Below are 21,850 nucleotides of genomic sequence, written 5' to 3'. Positions count from 1 at the left end.
ACCATCCCTTCCCACATGGAGAATATTTGTCCATTCATGATGTGCATCGCATATGGTTGACATATAGATTCTACCAAGTAAAGTAGGGAACACATTCTCTCGTAATAGATTAGCTATATCAACCAAGGGCACGCAAAAGGTTTTCCATGCATCATGCTCTCCATCAATCATGTAGTTAGAGCTGTTTGATCTATCATCCTACTTCTCTGTCATCTTCCGATGAGAGTGCATAATGGAAGAAGAACATGAACATGGAGAGAGAAGGGAAGAGAATGACGATAATGAAGGAAAAGAATGGAAGGGATAAAAATGCACTAAACTCAATAAGAATATTGAATACAATGTGGAACAATCCTTGCACATACCCTAAAGCATTACGGAGGGCATGAATCAAGCTTATGACAAATGGTAATAACAGATGATGGAAGAGAGTCCGAAATGTTAGATTTTGCTAATCTATAAAAGAATGGTTGTCAACCAAGTGATTTATAGCTATATATAGCCAAATCTTTAAAAACTACCCAATTACTATTCACATGTGAAAAATTAGGTCGACTAGATAAAATAATGCAAAAAATGTTGTCCTCAATCATAAATGTTGGGCATCTCATAAATATGGTGTAAGTACACCATCTAGTCATATGGAAAAAGAAATGCATCTAGTCATATGGAAAAGGAAATGCAAGGTTGGAAATAAACATCAACCATTGCGAACACACCTATACTAATTGTATAAGAAATGTATTATAATACAAACTCTAGAAAGAGATGTCATCTCCATCAAAACACATGGCATGATTAACAAACAAAATGTAAGAGCTCCTAATATCCCCTTTGACTCAAATTGAGGCTCATAAGAAGACACGCGTGACTACTAACACCCCCTCTTAGATCCAAGACGTGACTAAAAGTCAAAGAAGATGGAATGAATTTGAGGGTGATAGAAGGAGTGTCGATGCCAGTAAAGCCTTTTGAAGTAGTTCGCCCCAATAAATAAACTCTTCATGATCCTGGGAGTCCCCCTTTAAAACACAAGCAACCAGGGAATCCATAGTAACATCATTGTCGATAAAGCCCCCTTTTGAAAGGGATGGGAGGTACGAGGGAACTACTAGAGAAGATGGTGGAGGATGGGATGGAATTTATGGTATAAGTGGTGCACAATAAGGAATGGATGCAGGTATGGGAGATTGTCTTGGAGGGCCTTGCACAATGGAAGGGGTATGGAGCTTCTATAGCCCCTTCTCTTGCCAACATATTGCTAAAATGGCTCATGTAGAAGAATCCTCAGCAAAGATGACTTGCTCGATAAGGACAACCTGAGTACTTTGTCTAGTAAGGCCATGAGTTGAGAGGAGTAGCAAGCCGAAATCTAGAAAATATAGGACTTCCTCAATGGACAATCAAGCAATAATAGGAAAGTGCCAAAACCACTAATAGGCTTTGAATTAATGTCATCAACAATGACTATACCCTCTAACGGATGAAAACCTTGCAACAAGTCTCCTCAAGGAGTCATATGACTCAAAACACCGCTACTAATAAGCCAAGGCCTCTCTAAAGATAAGACAATCAATGAAGAAGGTTCCTCCACTCATGGATGTGAAGGAACACGAACCTACTTCTCCTTCTTGATATTGTCCTTCTTATTCCCCCTCCCAAACTTGTAGTAAAAGCTTTAGTAAAGTTGGATCCATTGGCTCCAATCTCCTTAAGTCACTCATTGTGCTCCAAAACAAGTGGAGATGACTTGTCCCACGAAGTGTCCTAAGTGTTAGAGGTAAGCAAAGTGGTATAGAAGAGATCATACTTGTAATATGAGTAAAAATAATCATAGCCTTGTGCTCTAATGAAATTGTCGTGCTAAGGAATGCAAACTCAGCCTACAATTCCTCCATGTTTTTTATGTGATCCTTCGTGAAAGGATAATCATCAATAGGAAGCATCTGAAGTTTCCTTTTTGTGGTGCTGTGGTGGTTCAAATGGCTTCTACTGTTAACGAGAGAAGAGAGCTTCGTCCATACCTCCATGGCGGTCCCAAGTGGTAACAAATGTCCACAAGCTGAAGGTTTTCGGGATACACTCCACTTTGCACGAACAAAGGGAGTAGTTCGCACCGTCATGTCAATCTTCTTTGGGAAAAGAAGGAAGAACAAGCACTTGTATAGAAGGTGCTACCATGGCACCTTGCAAAAGCACCAGGAGCACACACAAAAACTACACCCAAATGCTCACCATCAACCTTTACATGGTTGATAATAATACTTCCTTTCCCATTGCTGAAAAAAGAGTTCGAAGCAAATGAGTCATTGATACACAAAATAGTGCCACCTCTACCATGATCAAAAGCTTCCATCAAATAGGTGAAATCTTTGCACCAATCAACATCGGCATCCACATCTTCAATTTTAAGTCCCTACATAGCAAACAAAGAATTCCTTTGTTTCAATATTATCCTATATGCATTTCTTTTGTTGGTGAAACATGTGCTCCTTATGTTCCAAGACATTGTTATGATTCTTTGGTTGCTTTATCCACATAGGACCTTCCTTTAGACGTCCACGACAAGATCTCTCAAAGGTGCATAAAGGTTAATGAATGCATTCTTATTTGTAGGCATTTTCTTAATTGAAAGCTTGCTTCGAGCCTTTTCCTTAGCTTTAGTTTTCTCAAAATACTATTTATTTTGATGAGAATCGTATTTTCCTTGTCATCAATTGTTCCACAACAAGATCTCTCAAAGGTGCATAAAGGTTAATGAATGCCTCCTTATTTGTGGGCATTTTCTTAATTGAAAGCTTGCTCCGAGCCTTTTCCTTAGCTTTAGTTTTCTCAAAATACTATTTATTTTGATGAGAATTGTATTTTCCTTGTCATCAATAGTTCCAACCTTTTGCATAAGTAATTAGAACCACCTTGTAGCTTGACTTTTTGAGCCTTTATTCTCCTTAGCTGATTCCATTGCTCTCTTTCTAGGCTACATCTTATTGATATATTGAGGGCATTGATGAACAATGTGACATGATTCATGACATTGATAGCGTGCATTTAGGAAAGGAGTGAAGTGAACATCACAAACAATTTCCAAGCCTCTTGATTTTAGATTCTCCAAAATTTTAGGGGGTTCATTCCTCCCGTCCCAAAGTATACATGCTCTATGCAAGTTAGCGAAAGGCATACACACATGACTTTTACATTGAAGGACTTTTGTTGGCGAAAACCCTAAAGACTAGGGCAAAACATGAACAATTTTACCTTTGAAACCAACCGAACAAAACAAAGTCTAGTCCCTCTCAATGCAAGAACCAATAAGTACATGAAAAAAAGCCCTTGTGAATGAACCTATAGTAACAAAGACTATAGTGTGCTTACTACATCCCATTAGCCATTTGAAAAACTTGGTGGGAATTTTGCTTATGAAGTTAAAGGGAAAAAAAAACTCTAGATGTGGCAAAATCAAATTACTAGTGCAAAGAGATCCGATAGGTAGAGCAATGGATGCTTTGTGAATTTTCTTGCTACACCTTGTAATGACACTTTATTTTTCTTCAATCACCTTGCACACATATCAATAGCCATAACTTTAAAATTTGCATGTAGATCCACTTTCTTACCTCTAGCATGATTTGCACATGACTCCACCTCTATGTCTCCATTACTAGCCTTTTGGGCCTTGAGAGAGCTATGTCTTCATCAAGTCATGACTTTCCCCTTGCCTTTTGTGTCACATGTATCCTATACTGAGAGGAGATAGATATGTGCAGTGACTCTTGCCCAAAGTTGCACCACATGACACCTATTTCCAAATGAGACAATCAAATTTCCCACTTTAGATGCTCCATTCCTTTACTAGATGTTGCTACATGAAGTTTCCCAACCTATTTGATTTCTCATTCATTCCTTAGCAATCCATTATGACTACAAACCTATAGATCAATTGACTAGCCACACACCTACTTGTCTCTGTACTTCTGGCTTTAAACACAAAGTACATTGACCTTGAATGCACATATTGCATGGATATATCAATCACATGCTTAGAGAGGTGATATACCTAGGTTATATCCTTAATAGAATTCACATGAATGATATCTGAGACAAATATAGAGAAGTCTAGTTACCCACTGGAATCTAGCTTCCCATTCTCATGTTTTCTATCAGCATCAATTTGTGTATAGTACATAACATACAACAATTACGATTCAAACTATTTCTCTATTAGCAAAACAAAATTGGACATATTTTAAATGCTTTTCCTTGTACTCCCACTTATGGCTAACGAGCCATTTTTGGACAAATTCTTCTATACTTATTTTTTCTACCATTGAAGTGGTTGCTTCTAAACACAAAACATAGATGGACAAACGTGCATGCGGGTGCACTAGAGCATTGTGATATGTAAGTTTTTGCTTTTATGTCCGATTGAGTCTTTGTTGAGACCTGTCAAACCAACACAGAGAAAAGGAAGGAGAAGAATCCATGAAAATGAAAAATTGTTCGAATGGAAAAATTCACAAAAGAAGTTAATGGGCTAAGTGTGTCCAAAACAATAGAAGTATTGTAACTAAAGGACTTTTTGGGGGCAGAAGAGTGCCTTATTCACCCTAACTCAGGCCAAGTTCAGACTAGTTTGGATTGGCTAGTTTGCTCTATAAAGACCGAATTCAGACTAGTTTCGACGGGCTAGTCTACTTTGAAAATTTTTGGTCGTGATCATTTCACACCTTGTGGACACATAATAATCAAAAAGTATAGTTGTTGCTTATTGGTTGGCACATTGGTATGGGAGTGACATGATCAGAAGAAGGAGTTCATTGGTTCAAATCCTTCTTCACACAGAAATTTGTTGTCCAGGACCCAAGTGTTGGGCAGTGAGGCGAGGTCAGTTGAGATCTTGTATTTGTGGACAACTTTGGTAAGCAAGAGAGCTCAGAGTCACCACATCAGCTCGACGTCCCCGTATTGCTCCTTTGTCTGGACGAGTGTGAATCCGGCCTAAATGAACACACAAAGGCCATTAAGAGGAAGTGTGTGCCTATTTGAACAAATATAGGTGAACTGCTTTGCTGAACAGTACCTAAAAGTCCTCCGTCAATACTTTGAATGGAGGCTCCTGCTATGTCGTTGGAGAGTCTTTGGCTCTTACGTCATCGTCGCGAGGCTTTTGAACTGAAGTGAAAAAAAGAAGCTGTGCGCAGGCAGGGCGATGACAAAAATATAGGAGCGAGATGTTCCGCCGCAGTCGCAGCTAGCACAATTCTGTGTCTTTTCTCTCTATTTTAACAGAAGAGGCAGGGCAGGACACAGCGGCAGGGCATATACATGTGGGGATGGAAATGGTAGGCATTATGGCAGGGAATCTTCGAGAGCAGGCCGTTTCCCTCCTCAACGACGCTAAGATGCAGGCGGACACTTCTGCCAAGACCGACCTGCTCAAGCGCTTGAAAGAGGTTGTGCTTCACAGGGATCCCGCGTTGCTCTCTGAGTTTGTCCCTCACCTCATGGAGTTACAAACCGACCCGGCAAGTCCCGTCCGGAACTTTCTGGCGCAGTAAGTGCTCGCTCTGTGCTAAAATTTGGTAGGCGCCTCGGCTAAAATTGTTATTTTCCTGTGCAGTTTTGTTTGTTCATTCGTTTGGTCTTTTTCCCGTGTGTGTGTGTGTGCGCCGCTCTTATGTGAGTCTTATTCCTATTTTCAACAACGTGCTAGGCACAGAGTCGTCCACACTGCACGTTTCAGGATCGTCTCTTATGCTGATACATGCAAGTATGCCCCAACACAGCCAACACATTGCACAAAAATAAGTGTGTGTTCGAGAATCTGCCGTCAAGTAGACTCTTCAAGGCTGGCTAACTGGAAAGAAACTCGTAACTAAACATTCTTGTTCGTGGATGCCTTCTAGCATTCTGATGAGTTGCATTGCGACTTTTTTTAATACTACTGCTTACTCTTCTGAGTATAGCTCTTTATGTCCCTTTTACTGGCGGTTTAACATGCAGTTGCCTGAGAGACAGGGGCTTTGAACAAGTTTGTTTGAAGCAAGATAGTGACTTTTCAACTCACTATACAAGGTTTTGATGAACTATTTATGCATCAACGTGCTTGTCAACTGTTGCAATTACGCAGTCATAGTGTCCTGAAACGGCATTTCTAATTCATAGCGCCATTTTCGAAATGTTTCTGAAACTTTGAGACACATTTCAGGTTTGATAGTTTTTTCTAGAAAACAAATATAATAATTATTTTGTGTGGTGGGGAGGGTTTTGTGGGAAAAAAATTGATGTTTTTGTCTTTGGGGGGTTGGGGGGAGAGCTCTTCAAGTCGACGGGAGGACAGGTGTGGACCAACAGGTCGATGCAAGGACCAGGCGACGGGCACCAAGCGGCATAGGACAGCACTGTGCGTGGGACAGAGTCCAACGGGCCGACGCCAGCGGGCTGTTAGACGTGACGGGGCAAAGTCAATGGCCCTCCCGCCAATTTTTAATCATAAAAATTTCAATCTCATTTTATTCCCTTGGCTTTGCTGAGGGCTCGCGCGTGGAAGCACGGGTCTCAGGCTTGTGCAAATTTGAGCTTGGAAATTTGGGGGTTTTTCTAGATTTGAAGTTGTTAATGCTTGGCAGTGACATTTGTGTCAGAAATTGCAGACATTGTGTGTGTTGGCCTCAGTTAAATTGGGGATTTTGCCAAATTTGTAGGAAATTTTACTCATTTCCTAACATTGGACCTGGAAAAATTGAAGCTTTTCATATATTCATGAAATTTTTCTTAGCTTGGTCAGAGTGGTTGACATTTACGCACTGTTGGACTTGGAAATTTGGGATATTGTGCAGATTTTGGTAAATTTCTGTTATACTTGCCTGTGTGGTGACTGGTTTATGTGAAAACAACAAAGATTTATTTCTGGTTGGGCAAGAACAGCAGTGTATTTGTTGGTTCAGCTTGTGCTCTTGCAGTTCAGTGCATTTACACTTATGTTTGTGATAAAAACAGCTGCAATTTCTTCTAGTTTTAACATTAAGAGTTTGTGGAAATCAAACGGTTTGATGGTTAGGGTTTTGATCTTTGGAAAGACCGTATGCAGGCCCTATATTGTTCTTAAAGGATGGTGAAGATGCTTTGCAGGAAGGTAAACCCGCACAAATGTCTGAGGCAGAATGGGCGAGAGTCAACAAAAAGGTGGTGGCTTATATAAAGATGGGTGTTACTGATGACATTTTGACAGACATTAAGGGCTTAGATACTGGTTATGCAATATGGGAGAAGTTAAAAACTACCTATGAGATCACCATACCCGTTAATCAGGTGCATTTAATGTGCAAGTTGGTGAATATGCGGCTTGATGAGTCCAAGCCTGTGCGCTTGAGTGCATTTATTGGTATTTTAAATCAGCTCAAGGATGCTAATTTGGATTTTGATGATAAGTTGATGGCGATCTTTCTGATCATGACACTGTCTGATTCCTGGGAGACTTTGGTGGTTTCTCTTAATAATAACCCTAATCTCTCATATGATGGTGTGAGGGGTTCAATCTTGAATGAAGATATTAGACGTAAGTCTAGTGCAGAAGGCAGCAACTCAGCTTACAATGTTAGAGGCAGGGCTGAAAAGAAAAATGCAAATGTTGGACAGAGAAGCAGAAGCAAGAGCAAAGGAAAGGAAAGGAGTGATATCACTTGTTATCAGTGTGGTCGGAAGGGCCACAAGAGACCTGATTGCAAGTACTACAAGAACCTACAAGAGAGAGAAGAATATAGGAGACAAAAAGAAAAAAGAAGATAAGATAGATGTATCTGAGGCAGCCAAAGGCAAGGAAAAGGCCAATGTGGTCTCCAGTGTAGTCATAGAAGAGCTTTCGGATGTAGAGGCTGATGTATTATGTGTAGTTGATTATGATGCCCTTGCATGTCACATGCAGGATATGCAGATGACCAAGGCTTATGTGATTGATGCACTTTTGTCAGTTGATGATGGTGTTACTCAGACTTGGGTTCTAGACTCTGGTGCCTCTTTCCATGTAACTCCTGAGTCCTTGCTTGGAGTGTTTTGCTATGTTTAATGCGGGCAGTTATGGAAAAGTATAACTTGAAAATAACCATGCTTGCAGCATTGATGGGACATGCACTATACACTTGTCTTTGGATTATGGGCAAGAGCTTGTGTTGAAAGATGTTAGATATGTGGTTGGCATCAAGAAGAGTTTACTATCTGTTGGACAGCTTGATTTGCATTGTTACACTACACTGTTTGGTGGTGGTTTGTGGAAATTGAAAAAGGGTTTCATGCTGATTGCAAAAGGAACCAAGAAGGACACTTTGTATTGTTTGCGTTGTAAAGCTTTGAATGGCAAGTTTCTTGTTGTTGTTGAAATTGGCTGTCATTTGGAGTTGTGGCATAAGAGATTAGGTTATATGAGCCAGAAAGGACTTGATATCCTTATCTCTTTGAAGAAGGTTGATGGAAAAGGCTCTAAACTTGACTTTTATAATGACTGTCAGTTTGGAAAGTAATTGAAAAATTCCTTTTATTGTGGCATAAGAGATTAGGCTATATGAGCCAAAAAGGACTTGATATCCTTACCTCTTTGAAGAGGGTTGATGGAAAAGGCTCTAAACTTGACTTTTGTAATGATTGTCAGTTTGGAAAGCAATCGAAAAATTCATTTTACTCTGGTGTCTCCTGTAAGTCCAATGTCTTGGACTTAATGCATTTTGGTGTATGTAGTATGCCCGTGAAATCGTTGGGTGGTGTTGCATATTTTGTTCCAGGAAGATTTGGGTTTATTTGTTGAAAAAGAAAAGTGAAGTGTTTGCTGTTTTTAAAACTTTTCATGCATTTATGACCACTCAGACAGGTAGAAAGTTGAAATGCTTGAGAATTGATAATGGGGGTGAGTTCATATCTACTGAGTTGAAGTCCTTTTGTGACTTGCATGGAATCAAGAGGGAGCTTACAGCTCCTTACAGTCCTTCACAGTCCTTCTTCAAATGGGGTGGCTGAAAGATACAATAGGACTTTGTGTGAAATAGTGTGTTGCATGCTGTCCATTGTCAATCTCCCTCATGAATTTGGGGAGAGGCAGTTAAAACCACAATTCACATTTACAACTGCTCTCCAAATAGGTCCTTAAGTAATGGCATTCTTGAGGAGGTTTGGTTTGGCAAATCGGCCTCATATGACCATTTATGGATATTCGGTTGTGTTGCTTTTGTGCACGCTAGAGATGAGTTGAGGAGCAAACTTGACCTGAAATCCACCAAAGGCATTTTCATGGGCAATGGTGATGAAGGTGAATTTGGCTATAGAGTGTGGTTACCACAGTCCAAGAAAATTGTTTGTAGTCATGTTGTTGTGTTTAATGAGGCAAAGTTGCTGAAAAGTACTTTAGCCTTTGATGAAGACATGAAAAGGGTCAAATTTCAGAATTTGCAGCTACCAATTACTTCAAATGATGAGTCTCATGATGCTGTACCACAAGTTGAAACTGATGATCAGCTGGTTATTTTTGAGCCAGATGATGATGGACATCAAATAGAAGCACAAGGAGGTCATGGACAGTAAGATAGACTTGCTGATTATGAAAATGCAGGTGTTAGAAATGAAAATGAAGGTGCTGTACAGCATAAACAGCATGCTGAAAATGGCTTATAGCAGCCAATAAATACAGAAAATAACATACCTTCAGATGTAGACCCAATTCCTGAGAATGCAGATTATTGGGTATGCAGGTCTACACGCTTAAGAAGGCAGTCACATAGATATGACCCCTCTTTGCACTATGTGATGCTTACATATGAGGGTGAGCCTCTTACATATAAAGAGTCCAAGTCATGTAAATTCAGCAGTAAGTGGGAGCTAGCTATGTAGGAAGAGATCAAATCTCTATATGCAAATAATACTTGGGATCTTATGTCGTTCCCCAAAGGAAGAAGACCTCTTCCAAACAAATGGGTTTACAAAGTCAAGACAGTTGATGGGAAACCCAAGTACGAGGCAAGATTGGTTGCCAAAGGGTATGTACAGAAGGAAGGAATTGACTTCCAAGAGGTCTTCTCACTTGTTGTGAAGATGATCACTCTACGTGTGCTTTTTGTTCTCATTGGTGTATTGGATTTAGAGTTGTACCAAATGGATGTGAAAATAGCTTTTTCGCATGGTGACATTGATGAGGAAATCTACATGAAATAGTTCGAGGACTTTGTAGTTCCTGGAAAAGGGCAGTTGGTGTGTAAACTAAAACGCAGCTTGTATAGGCTGAAGCAAGCACCATGGCAGTGGTACAAAAAGCTTGACACTTTTATTCTTTCTCATGGGTTTACACGTAGCCATGCAGATCATTGTTTGTACATGAAAAAGGATATAGATGACAACCCCATCATACTTGTTTTGTATGTGGATGATATGTTACTAGCTGGGGAAAGAAAGACTAGCTTGGATGCTCTCAAAGATCAATTGAAATGAGCTTTCTCCTTGAAAGATTTGGGAAATGCAGAGGATATATTGGGCACGAGGATTTGCAGGGATAGAAAGCAGAAATTGTTGTTCTTATCTCAAGAGAAGTACATTGAAAAGGTAGTAGATAGATTTAACATGGCTGAAACTAAGTCTCTTGGGGTGCCCTTACCTCCATCTCTTAAGCTTAGTAAAGCCAACAACCCAAAAGATGACATGGAAGCCAATGCTATGAAGGGAGTCCCTTAGGCATTTGCGCTTGGCTCTCTTATGTATGCTATGGTTGCTACTTGTCTAGGCATTGCTCATGCAGTGGGAGTTATCAGCAGATTTATGTTAAATCTTGGCAAAACACATTGGGAGGTTGTCAAGTGTATTCTTCGATATCTAAAGGGTATACAAAGAAAGTTTATTTGCTATGGGCAGGGTGCACTTAGTGTGCAGGGTTATTGTGATGCAGACATGGTAGGTGACTTGGACACTCGTAGGTCCACTAGTGGGTATGTTTTCATAGTTGCTGGTGGGGTTTCTTGGTGCTCCAGGTTGCAGAATATCGTAGCATTGATTACTACTAAAGCTGAATATATATCAGCTACTAGAGCTTCTAAGGAAGCTATATGGTTGAGTAGACTTGCAGAGGATCTCGGTATGCCTATGAGTACTCCAGTATTGGGATGTGATAGCCAAAGTGTTGTGTATCTGTCTAAGAATGCCATGTATCATTCACGCACAAAGCACATAGACGTGCGATATCCCTTTATCATACAAATTCTGGAAGATGTTCTAATCACATTGATCAAGATCAAAACACAGGACAACCTTGCAGATGTTCTCACTAAAAGTCTAAGCAAGGCTCAGCATAAGCATTGCATATGACTAGTAGGAGTTAGTTAGAGGTTCACTTCGGAGTTTGGACCTTTAAGTGGGAGGTTGTTGGGATAAAGTTCCTTTATTTACCTTCGTGTATTGTACACATGTATTATTTAGTTGTACATGTGAATGCACCCTTATGTGTCCTAAGTATAAATACATTTTATTCTTTGTATATCAACACATTATTGGTACACCCAATTGTACCATAGAAACATGAAACGGGAAACGGAGACGAGGACAGGGACGGGAACGCCAAACCTAGGGAATGGGGACGTGGGAACGAGAACAACATTTAAAAAATTAAAATTCATGAAAAAATTTAATATTTCACTCATAATCCATGTGGACTCTGGAGTGTTAAAACTTAAAACCAAGGTATATAATCCACAAGGACAAATCGTTTTAAGTTTTAACTTAAAGATATCATGCATCATTCTAAAACTACTCATTAGAAATTGAGTTGCAACTTACCAGGCTCAAGAGGTAAGCTATTCAATTGTAAATAATAAAATTTTTAATACATATGCCTTAAATGATAAAACAATGAAGAATGAACTAAACTTTAAAGTTTAAGTTGAAAGAACATGCCTATGGTCCCATTGCCAAAAAAATTAAAAGATTACAAATATGAAATTGAAGTCTAATCTTTGAAAGAACATGCTCATTGCCCCAAAAAAGACTATAAATATAAAGTCTAACTCTAGACCGAAGCAAAATGCGGCATGCCAAAACAGCCCAAAGGGCAACTGCAAGACTGCAAGACTCAAGCTCAAATGTGATATCGACATGGCACAAATGTCAACAGTCCAAGTGTCACATTGTCATCAATGATCATAATATCATATACAATGTACATGTGTCATGTATCATGAGACTCATGATAAGTAAACTAAATCAAAGATCATGATCATGATTTGAGATTGCTCTAGCTACTCCTGAAGTGCCAGCCTCATCATCATGTGTATCATGAATTGCTGCATCTCCCTCAACATTAGCATGTCTTCTCTTCTTGCTGCATCTCCCACTATGTGAATGGATCGGGCTTTGTTGTCATACTGTTACATAACATCCTCAAATTAGCACTAACGAATACTAGATCGTTTGCCCTCTCCACACCAAGATGGCATGGCAGAACTGTCAACAGCCCAAGTATCAGACTGCCATCAATGATCATAATATTATATACGATGTATATGTGTCATGTATCATGAGACTCATGATAAGTAAACTAAATCAAAGATCATGATCATGATCTGAGGCTGCTCTAGCTACTCCTGAAGTGCCAGCCTCATCATCATGTGTACCATGAATCGCTACATCTCCCTCAACATTAGCATGTGTCTGCTCTTCTTTTGCTGCATCTTCCACTCTGTGAATGGATCGGGCTTTGTTGTCATATTGTTACATAACATCCTCAAATTAGCACTAACGAATACTAGATCGTTTGCTCTCTCCACACCAAGATGGTTCCTTTTCTTTGAAGCAATGTGAGCGTATGTACTCCACAATTGCTTCAAACAAGAGGAGCTAATTGTTTGACTCAAAATACGGATGGCTAGTTGCTGCAACTCAGGACATCCGAACCATAGTCCTCCCACCACAAAGCTGCCCCAATCTTACAGCGATCCTCTTGTGCATCCCCACAACTAAAAGAACCTCGAAAGGTTCTATAACATGAAAGCTGATCTCTGATCTTTCGTCTAGTGCCATGATCAGGCACTAGACAAGACAATACAAGTCTCCATGCATCCATAACCTCAGTGTCATTCTTGCGACCCTTGCCCTGGAACTCAGGATCCACAACAAATGCAGCTACATGCATGGGTGAGCTATAGGAGTTCCACCTCGTCACAACTAAATGGCGTATCTTCTCATATGCCTCATCATTTGGTGCCAACTCCTGCAACTATTCATTCAGCCTATCCATAGCCTCATATACCTTGCCAATGCAAGGTTGCATAGCATCCATAACCCTCAATAAATATACAATAGGTGATACCATAGCATCTATCCGCTTTACATCATCCCAAAAAGTGGAGTTATTTGCTTTCTTCAAGCATAAGATACCTGTAGGAGTATCTGTCAATGTTGATGAGGTAAACTTATCACTAAGAAATAACTGCCTCAAGGCACCACTGCATTCTCTTGACCTGCCTAGCATCAAGAAGTTAAAGGCAAATCTGGTATTAGAGTATTTTAAAAGTGTCTTCTTCGACCGCAAAGAGAAGTGATGGCGAAGAAACTGGTGATTCAAAACAAAGCTAACCATTTGAGCTCCTTGCTCTATGACAGGTGCAATCCATGACAAGTTACCAATATTCTTTAGTAGGTTGTTCAAGCAATGAGCCATACAATATAAATATGCGGATAATATCCTTGGATAATAGCACGTGCTGCCCTATTTGCGGGCTCTCCATCTGCAACAAATCCCACAACATGCTCTGGGCCAATAAGCTCAACACCTGTAACCCACTCTACTGCAAGTATATCTGCTGACTTTCCTGTCCCCGATGCATCATGTGAAGATATGAAATACATTTCCCCACAAGAATAAGCAACCATACGATGAATGGATCGCTTGCGTGTATCACTCCAACCATCAACAATCAAGAAAACTCCATTTTTAGCCCACATGCTCTTTCTAGTCAATGTTGCTTGCTCAACAAGGCGCTTTTCCTTGTCGAGCAAAGTGGTGCGTAAGGTCTCTGATGATGGAGGTACATACAAAGAGCCATACTCACCAATCTTCTTGCACATCAATTTAAAATACTCTGACCTGGCTGCACGAAATTGAATGTGGTCATGAAAAAAAAAAGCGTGCCACTAATGTATCCATCTCTTCCTTCTTCTTGGGGTCCCAACTAGCATCAAGTGTGCTCTGTCTACATGCAACATGTGGTGTTGTTGATGCCATGGCCGATGCAATGGCTGCAGTAGGTGTGGAGGTAGCACTTTCTGATATGGACCCTGCTCTAGATACATCTGATGGGGATGGTGGCATAAAAGTTGCAGGGTCAACTGTAACCCGTCGTGGTCTAGATGCAAGATAAGCTTATTGACTTGCTACACGGCTACGAAGCTCCCTTTGCTTCTCCAAGGTCACATTCGGACAAAACCGTACCTTTGAATTTGGCTCATGTAGGAGATGAGCTCGGACCTGATTATGCATAAATATTAAAATAGAACAAGTGGCAATTGGTATTCCATATTCTAATATTTAAGTAACTTTGAAAAATTAAAATTAATAAAAATTCGAAATACAAATGCTGGGCTGAATGGATTACCTTGTTTGCTCCACTAGTTCTCGCTTGTATGGGCAAAGCTTGCAAGTCCATGGTCGAGATCCTCCACCACTCAATGGGCGGTCAGCATTTACATCTTCCCACCATGACCAAGCATCGGACCTTCTTTCTTGACCACCAACTCGATGAGCGGGGCGGGAAGATGAAGCCATTTCAGGCTGAAAATTGAAGGCTCAAAAGTCGAGAGAAGGAGAAATTGAAGGCTCAAGATGAAGCCATTTCAGGCTGAAAATTGAAGGCTTGAGAGAAGGGAGAAGGCTCAAGAGTTAAGACTCACTCAAGAGTTGAGAGAGAAGGGAAAACGAGAGAAGGGAGAAGAAGAAGAGAAGAGGAGAAGAATGGAGAACTTGGAACTTGGAGAAGAAGGAAGACTCAAGAGAAGAGAAGAAGAAGGAAGAGAAGGGAGAAGTGAAGAGAAGGAAGAAGGAAGAAGAGAAGGGAGAAGGAAGAGAAAGAAGAAGAAAGAAGAGAGCCTAGAGGTTGGAGGTGGGAGGAGATGGGGGATCAGCTGCTGGCGGTTGGGACTAGTGCAGTGCAGCAGGGAACGGGGGGCGTTGTGGACTGGTCACGGGGGCAGGAACAATGGGTAGAGTCACACGCGGCAGACAATCTCGAGCCGGAGCATCATGCAATCGCAAATGATCCGGGCGGGAGTAGCAGTTGGCCGAAGGTAAGTGGTGCCACATGGCGTTCCCTGTCCCGTTTCAGACAGGGAATGCGTTCCCTGCTGCGTTCCTTGTTTGAAACGGGACAGGGAACGTTCAACCAATTCGGAACGCGTCCCACGACGGCTTCGTGCTGGGGACGGCGATTCCATGTGCCGGGGGGCCGTTTCGGCCGTTTCCTGTCACTATGAATTGTACTCTCTCTCTCTCTCTGTCACTCTCACTCACTTGTTCACTCCTCCAATTGCAGCACACTCTCAAGACACATCTTGTTTAGTATTCTTATAGGTTTTCTTTTAGGTGGAATCCTTGGATTACTAGGTGGAGGATGCCTCTTTCACCTTTTAGGAAAAGCATATTTTTGGACATGAGAGGCGGTGTTGAGCAACCAAAGTTATAAAGTTTATTAACAAACGATTGTACTACATTAATTCCCATTTTGGTTTCTATTTACAGCTCCAAAAATGCTTTATTTGTATCATTTATCAGTGTCTAGGCACCACCCGAGACAATCGGGGTGCCATCCTAGACAATTTAGTGACTTGTGTGCTGATAAATAGGGCATGGGCATTCAACTATCACACGCTCCACACATCCATCATTCATTTTTCAGTCAGTCTCCCTGTTCATGGACTGCTGATCATCTTCACCTCTCCAACAGTTGGTGGATGCTTCCCGCAAGAGTGGCTTGTCTGTTGCCCTTTGGAGCTGTTTGTTGTTGTCTTCCTTGCCTCCTGAAGCTAATCTCTAGCTGCTGGCATGCGCTTTGTGCAGCCACAGCGCCCTGCTGTCCATCATCATTGCCTTTGTCTTCTTCATTAGGTGGCCTGTTCTCATGTTGAGCACACCTGTGTTTTGTAGTTGTAGCAGCCACCTAGCCTCTTGTGCCTGTCCTCAACAATCAAGTATGTCAGCTTCATCTATCTTTGCTGATTCTGGGCCTAATACCATCAGCCATTGCTACGCTTAGGTTAGAGTAGGCTGCCCTCTTGATCTTCTTCATTCAGAGCACACTTAGACAGCTGGTTATGATGTTTTTCTGCTTTCAGAGTTCCAAGGACTCTGTTTTGCTCCTACTGCTGCTGTCCTTCATCTTCTACTGCATACTTGGACATTCCACTACTCCGAGGAGTGTGCTTCACTCCCTCCTTAGAGCAACTCTTTTCCTTGTCTGTGCAGATCCCTTCTAGGTGCTGCTGTAAGGATAATGCAATCATCTCCAAGCTTTGCTCCATTGTACTAACATTATTTATTCAAAACGATTTAACATTGATCTTTCTTCCTTCTTTTTCTGTCTTTTGGGTTTTCTTTGTGATAATGTTTGCGGTACACTTCGTGTTTCTCTTTGCACACGCTGCCGTTTCTCAACAGACCAAAATTAAGAATTAATGCAACACAATTAAATGTTAATGCATCTATGACTTTGGTTGCTGAACACCCCTCGGGCCCAAAAAGGTTCCCTAACACACACACGCGCATTCTCTATGTGTTTACAGCTTTTAAATGTACTGAAAGTATAAACACAATTGGATCCCTAGTGAAGGATAGCTAGGGGAAAGGTAGTCGATGATGAGAAAAACACCTATTATCTAAGAAGGGAAAGAACTGCACTAGAGGGGAAACTTGTGAGGCAGAATAAGAGAGAAGGTGATGTTGAGGTTTCTTGAGACTCAACCTTGGGAGAGAAGCCATAAGCTTTGTATCCATGCTGGGAAGACTGCGAAGGTGTGATTGATATTGGGCCTTGAGAGAGAGGACACTATTCTCTAGGCTGATCTCTATGTTGGACAAGAGGGACATAGCCTCAAAATCATGGCCAAAACATTGAAGGCTCTGATGTAGGTAAATCTTGGAGATCTTGGGAATGGGCGTTGAAAATGGTAGAGAAGTAGGCCTATGACCTTGTGTGAAATTGGAGAAAGAAGATCCCCGTTTGAAGCCCCCTCTAAATCCCCTCGAAGGGAAATAGGGCATTAGAAAACTCATGAATCATTGCTTTTTTCATGTGCCTAAGGAAGAAGAAATGATTGTCAATAGTGAGATGTCTCCCTAGGATCCAACTTGCACGAGACACGGCGCAAGTCAAACTCATCATAAAAGGGTTTGGATATCAAACTCATCTCCCAATCGTAGAGCTAAATGGACTCACCCTTGAGCCAAGGAGCTAGCAACACTCCAAGCCACGACCACATCCCAAGGGTTGGCATCCCATACCACCAGTCCGCACCATTCCGATGTATGGATGCTTTTTCTCACAATCGTCAACATGTCCTGTCTATCATGCAAAAAGTGGAGTACAGATTGCATTTTCACCCCTTGATCTTTGTGGCAATTGGTAGTTTCGGCTCATAACCATACATAAGCATAAATGGGCTATAGCCAGTAGCCGAATGCTTGACACTATTATAAGCAAACTCAATTTGAGGAAGATAATGCTCCCAATTAGTTGATTATGGGAGACATATGCATGAATCATATGCGAGTGTGCAACGGAAGAAAGAACTTGAACACAAAGGAAGGGAGAGCAAGAGTCTGCAAGAAAAGAAGAAAAGAAACTTGCACTGAACAAGGAACAAATGTTGAATACAGGAGGATTGACCAGTTTTTGCACGTAGCCCACATCATTAGTAAGGGCACCAGATCTGGATGACGGTAGCGGACAATGTTGGACAGGTAAGCGGTTGAATAACGCAGAAACTGCCCACCATATGTACATAAAATCCCGACTAGACGAGAAAATGCATTGAAATGCAATAAACTGAGTGCTCTAGAATGAGCTACCTTCTCCGTCAAAACAAGTGATGGACAGATCAAAGCTTCTAAAGTCCTTGTTTGACTTAGATTGAGGCTCATAGGCATGAGATGACAAGGCATGACAAACATGACCACTAACTGTCAAAAGATGACGCACCAGCGAGAGTAGGGTTTGCGGAGAGGAACATGGAGTGAACTCGGCAAATATAGAGAAGAGAAGAGAAGAGAGAAGGAATTGTGGATGAATGGAATGATGAAGTTTTGAATCATGGAGTGAATTGGATACAAGGGAACAAGGGTGTCGTAGCATAAGGAAGATGATGAAGACAGCCACGAATCACGAATCACGAACCGCAATGTCCTCCTGAAGGGGTGTGAGGGTAGTGGAGAGGTTGGAGAGAAGAGGTGACAGACTGAATGAATCAGCCATAAAAAATGAGTGATAGAGATAGCCTATAAATAGGCAAGAGACTGCCTAGGGTGGCGTGTGGAGGGCACCGGCTGTCTAGGGTGGTGCCCCATTGCAAGTGCCCAACCCCTTTTTGGGGCTGTCCATTGTGAAACCCTAAATGCAAAACAAAAATCCTAAATGTAAAACGTAGAACGCAAAACTACGGGCGAAGGGTTTCTCAACACTCTCTCTCAGGCAGAAAAAGGGGGAACAAGAGAAGAGTGAGGTGGAGATGGAATGCTACATGCTAAGGCGAATACAAACAGCAAACAAAGCTAAAAAATAATTAGATTGCTTCGGAGCAATTTCGAATTTTTTTGATTTTTCGATGTCTGGATTGTTTTTGCATAACGCAATGCATAGGAGGAATGTGGGACTTTGTGTGGTGTTGAGAACCATAAGGATATGCCCGTACTCGATCTTGGGAGGTGGCTCCATGCTGACCAAGGGATGAAGAAGATCCACCCCGTAATCTGAGAATACCACTTGAAAGGAGACCTTTGAAGATAGACAGGAGACTGGATGAGTTGTAGAACCTGAAATGTAACCTTAGGAGAGAAGCCACTAGCTCCATGACTTCATCCTTGAAGGAATACAAAGGCCTAGTCACCAAGTTGTGTTGAAGATCCAAGAGCCCTGATCTAAGTAGGTTCTCTAGATCTTGGGTATGAGTATAGGAAATGATTGCTCAAAGGAGAGCCACTCCTCGAAAGTGAAAGATGGTGGTGTGTGAAGAACTTCATGGCACATAGGGTCCCTCCCTGAATCGAAAGGAGTAGAAGTAGGAGCGTCCTCTGAAGCTAAAGAAGAATTGGAAGCCCCCTCTGAGAGCGAAGTAAGAAAATCCCCCTTTGAATCCTAGTCTAAGAGAGAAAGGGAATCCAACCACTCATGGCTCACAGACTGCGAAACATCTGATGATGAAGGAAGTGCCGCCGGTCGTGACGAAGAAGCTATCTTGGGCTTGGAAGAAGAAGCCAGAAAGAACCTAGAAGTGGCCTCTTGAACCCGAGTGGAAGAGGGTGGGGAAGCAGGATGTTGAGGATGAGCCAAGGGTGGGGAACAATCGCGGGCTCTCAAGAGAGTGGACTGTGGAGGAAATGTGGGCCGTGGAAGCCACTATACCCGGAAGTGGGTGGGGGAAACCTCCGCGCAATGGTGTGGTCTAGAGGAGGGCTTATTGCCTCGGAAGGTCTTAGAGCCTCAGTGTGCTCGAAAGGACTTAGTGTGCATTGGTTATGGCTTATTGCCTTAATCATAATACTCTGATAGCCGATACAAAACGATCTCTGTGGCCTAGGAAGGAGAGGTGGCACAAGGAGTGCTTCGTGGAAGATGCATATATTTCGGAGGGGTGGGGAGCAAAGGTCGATGTCGACAATATTCGGTAAGATGACCATTCCTGCCACAGTAGGAACACCCAGTAGAAGGACAATCTATCGGTGGAGACGCCATGGTACCAGTGTGGCAAACTGAAGAAGGGAGGGTGGGAGGAAGAAAAAGGATATCTTCCAATGTGCAGCGGAAATGATAGAGAAATCAAATGGTGATGCCGAACCTACCACCGGTCTTTGTCTTCTCTGATGAGGAGGATCTTTGTGGGCAAACGTAGCCAAGGAAGGTTGGATCTGATGTAGATGACAGTGTAGGAGAGAGAAATACTAAAAACCGAGGTGAGGAGAGAGAAAGACTAAAAACGCAGGAAAATCCAGCAGTAGCAATCAGTATGCTGAAATCAGTTCTGAACAGTGTGTAGTAGGCTGGAAACAGGCACCAAGCTGTTATAGACAGCAATGGACAGCTTGGATCGTGATGTCCTTTGCGTCTAGGGTGTGGGCAGCAAGCTGAAATACTTAAAATCTGCAAAAATGAGATTGTTTTCTGAATGAAGAGTCATCATTAACAGTCGTTTTGCGGTAAATTGTTGCAAACTGCGGGTGGAAGGCCGGAAACAGGCGCTAGATTGTAGATGACAGCAAGAGACAACTAAGACTACGATGTCCTTCGCAAAAGGGTTGTGGGCAGCAAGCTGAAAACACTTGACACCTGCAAAAACAAGATTTTGAAGCATTGGAAAAAGAAGAGAAGTGGATGCCGAACCCGCCACTGGTCTTTGTTGTCACTAGAGTGGAGGATCTTTGCCATTGCTTGAGTAGATCTGGCTCTGATACCATGTCAAAAGATGACGTACTGGTGAGACTGCAGGGTTTGCAGGGAGGAACACGAATTGAACTCAGCAAATATGGAGAAGAGAAGAGAAGAGAGAAGAAACTGTGATGAATGGAATGATGAAGTTCTGAATCATGGAGTGAATATGATACAAGGGAACAAGGGTGTCGTAGCACAAGGAAGATGACGAAGACAACCACGAACCACGAACCGCAACGTTCTCCTGAAGGGGTGTTAGGGTAGTGGAGAGGTTGGAGAGAAGAGGTGATGGACTAGATGAATCAGACGTAAAAAATGAGTGATGGAGGCAGCCTATAAATAGGCAAGAGACTATCTAGGGTGGCGTGCGGAGGGAGGTCGCCGGCTGTCTAGGGTGGTGCCCCACTCTGGGCGCACAGCCTCTTTTTGGGGTTGTCCATTGTGAAACCCTAAACGCAAAACGCGAAACCCTAAACACAAAATGCAGAACACAAAACTATGGGTGAAGGGTTTCTCAACACTAACAACATATCCTCTGTGGTTTGATTTGTCTGTTTAGTCTACCCATTGGTTTCTGGATGTTCCGAGGACGATATGGACAAATCGAGTTTCCAATTTTGGGAAGACCGTTTGCTAGAGATCGCGAGTGAACTTAGGATCTCTGTCATTGACTATTTCATTGGGCAAACCGTAAACTTTATAAAGGTGTTCGACAAAGAGACTAGCCAACTTATGGCTTTTAGCAGTCATCTTTGTAGGAAAGAATCGAGCCATTTCATCAATTTGTTGATCACAATTGAGATTGCATCATCATCTCGATTCTCACAGAGCAATCCTTCTACAAAATCCATTGAAATTCTACTCTATTTCCTATCAAAGATTTGTAAAGGATGCAACATCCTTGCCTATTTGTGCCATTTAGCTTTGTTAAAATGATACTGCGGGCACTCATGCACATAAGACTTAACCATAGTCTTATTATGCAGCCAATAAAAATAATGAGTAACCAGGACTAAAGTCCGGCTTTCTTTTTGATAGGCAATGTAACTAAATCCCATGTTTGATTCTTCATGATAGAATCATATTTAGCTTGCATTGCTGCTATCCAATGCACATTGTGTTGTGTATCCTCAAAAGAATCGGGCTCATCATCAAGTGTGTTTGCTGCCATAACAAACTCCATAGTATTAGCATGATCATGT

At 41.8% G+C, this 21,850-nt stretch overlaps 1 protein-coding gene across 4 annotated transcripts in view; it reads left to right on the top strand.

Annotated features, from left to right (window-relative positions):
* Positions 1-5,082: 5,082 nt before the first annotated feature.
* The window catches only part of LOC148031766 (symplekin), a 137,176-nt gene continuing 120,408 nt past the window's right edge, over positions 5,083-21,850 (top strand). For all 4 annotated transcript variants that reach the window (XR_015691947.1, XM_087685420.1, XM_087685421.1 and 1 more), the window contains exon 1: positions 5,083-5,551. Coding sequence is in view for 3 of the 4 variants with exons in the window: in XM_087685420.1 (XP_087541546.1) it covers positions 5,331-5,551 (221 nt within the window). In the remaining variant the exon portion in view is untranslated. The remainder of the gene's footprint in view (positions 5,552-21,850) is intronic.

Source organism: Lygodium microphyllum, chromosome 9 (genome assembly GCF_053477565.2).
Source record: "Lygodium microphyllum isolate KBCC chromosome 9, Lygodium_microphyllum_v1.1.10, whole genome shotgun sequence".
Taxonomy (NCBI): Eukaryota; Viridiplantae; Streptophyta; class Polypodiopsida; order Schizaeales; family Lygodiaceae; genus Lygodium; species Lygodium microphyllum.
The sequence above is the reverse complement of the archived record's forward strand: the minus strand, read 5'-3'. Positions and strand labels throughout refer to the sequence as shown.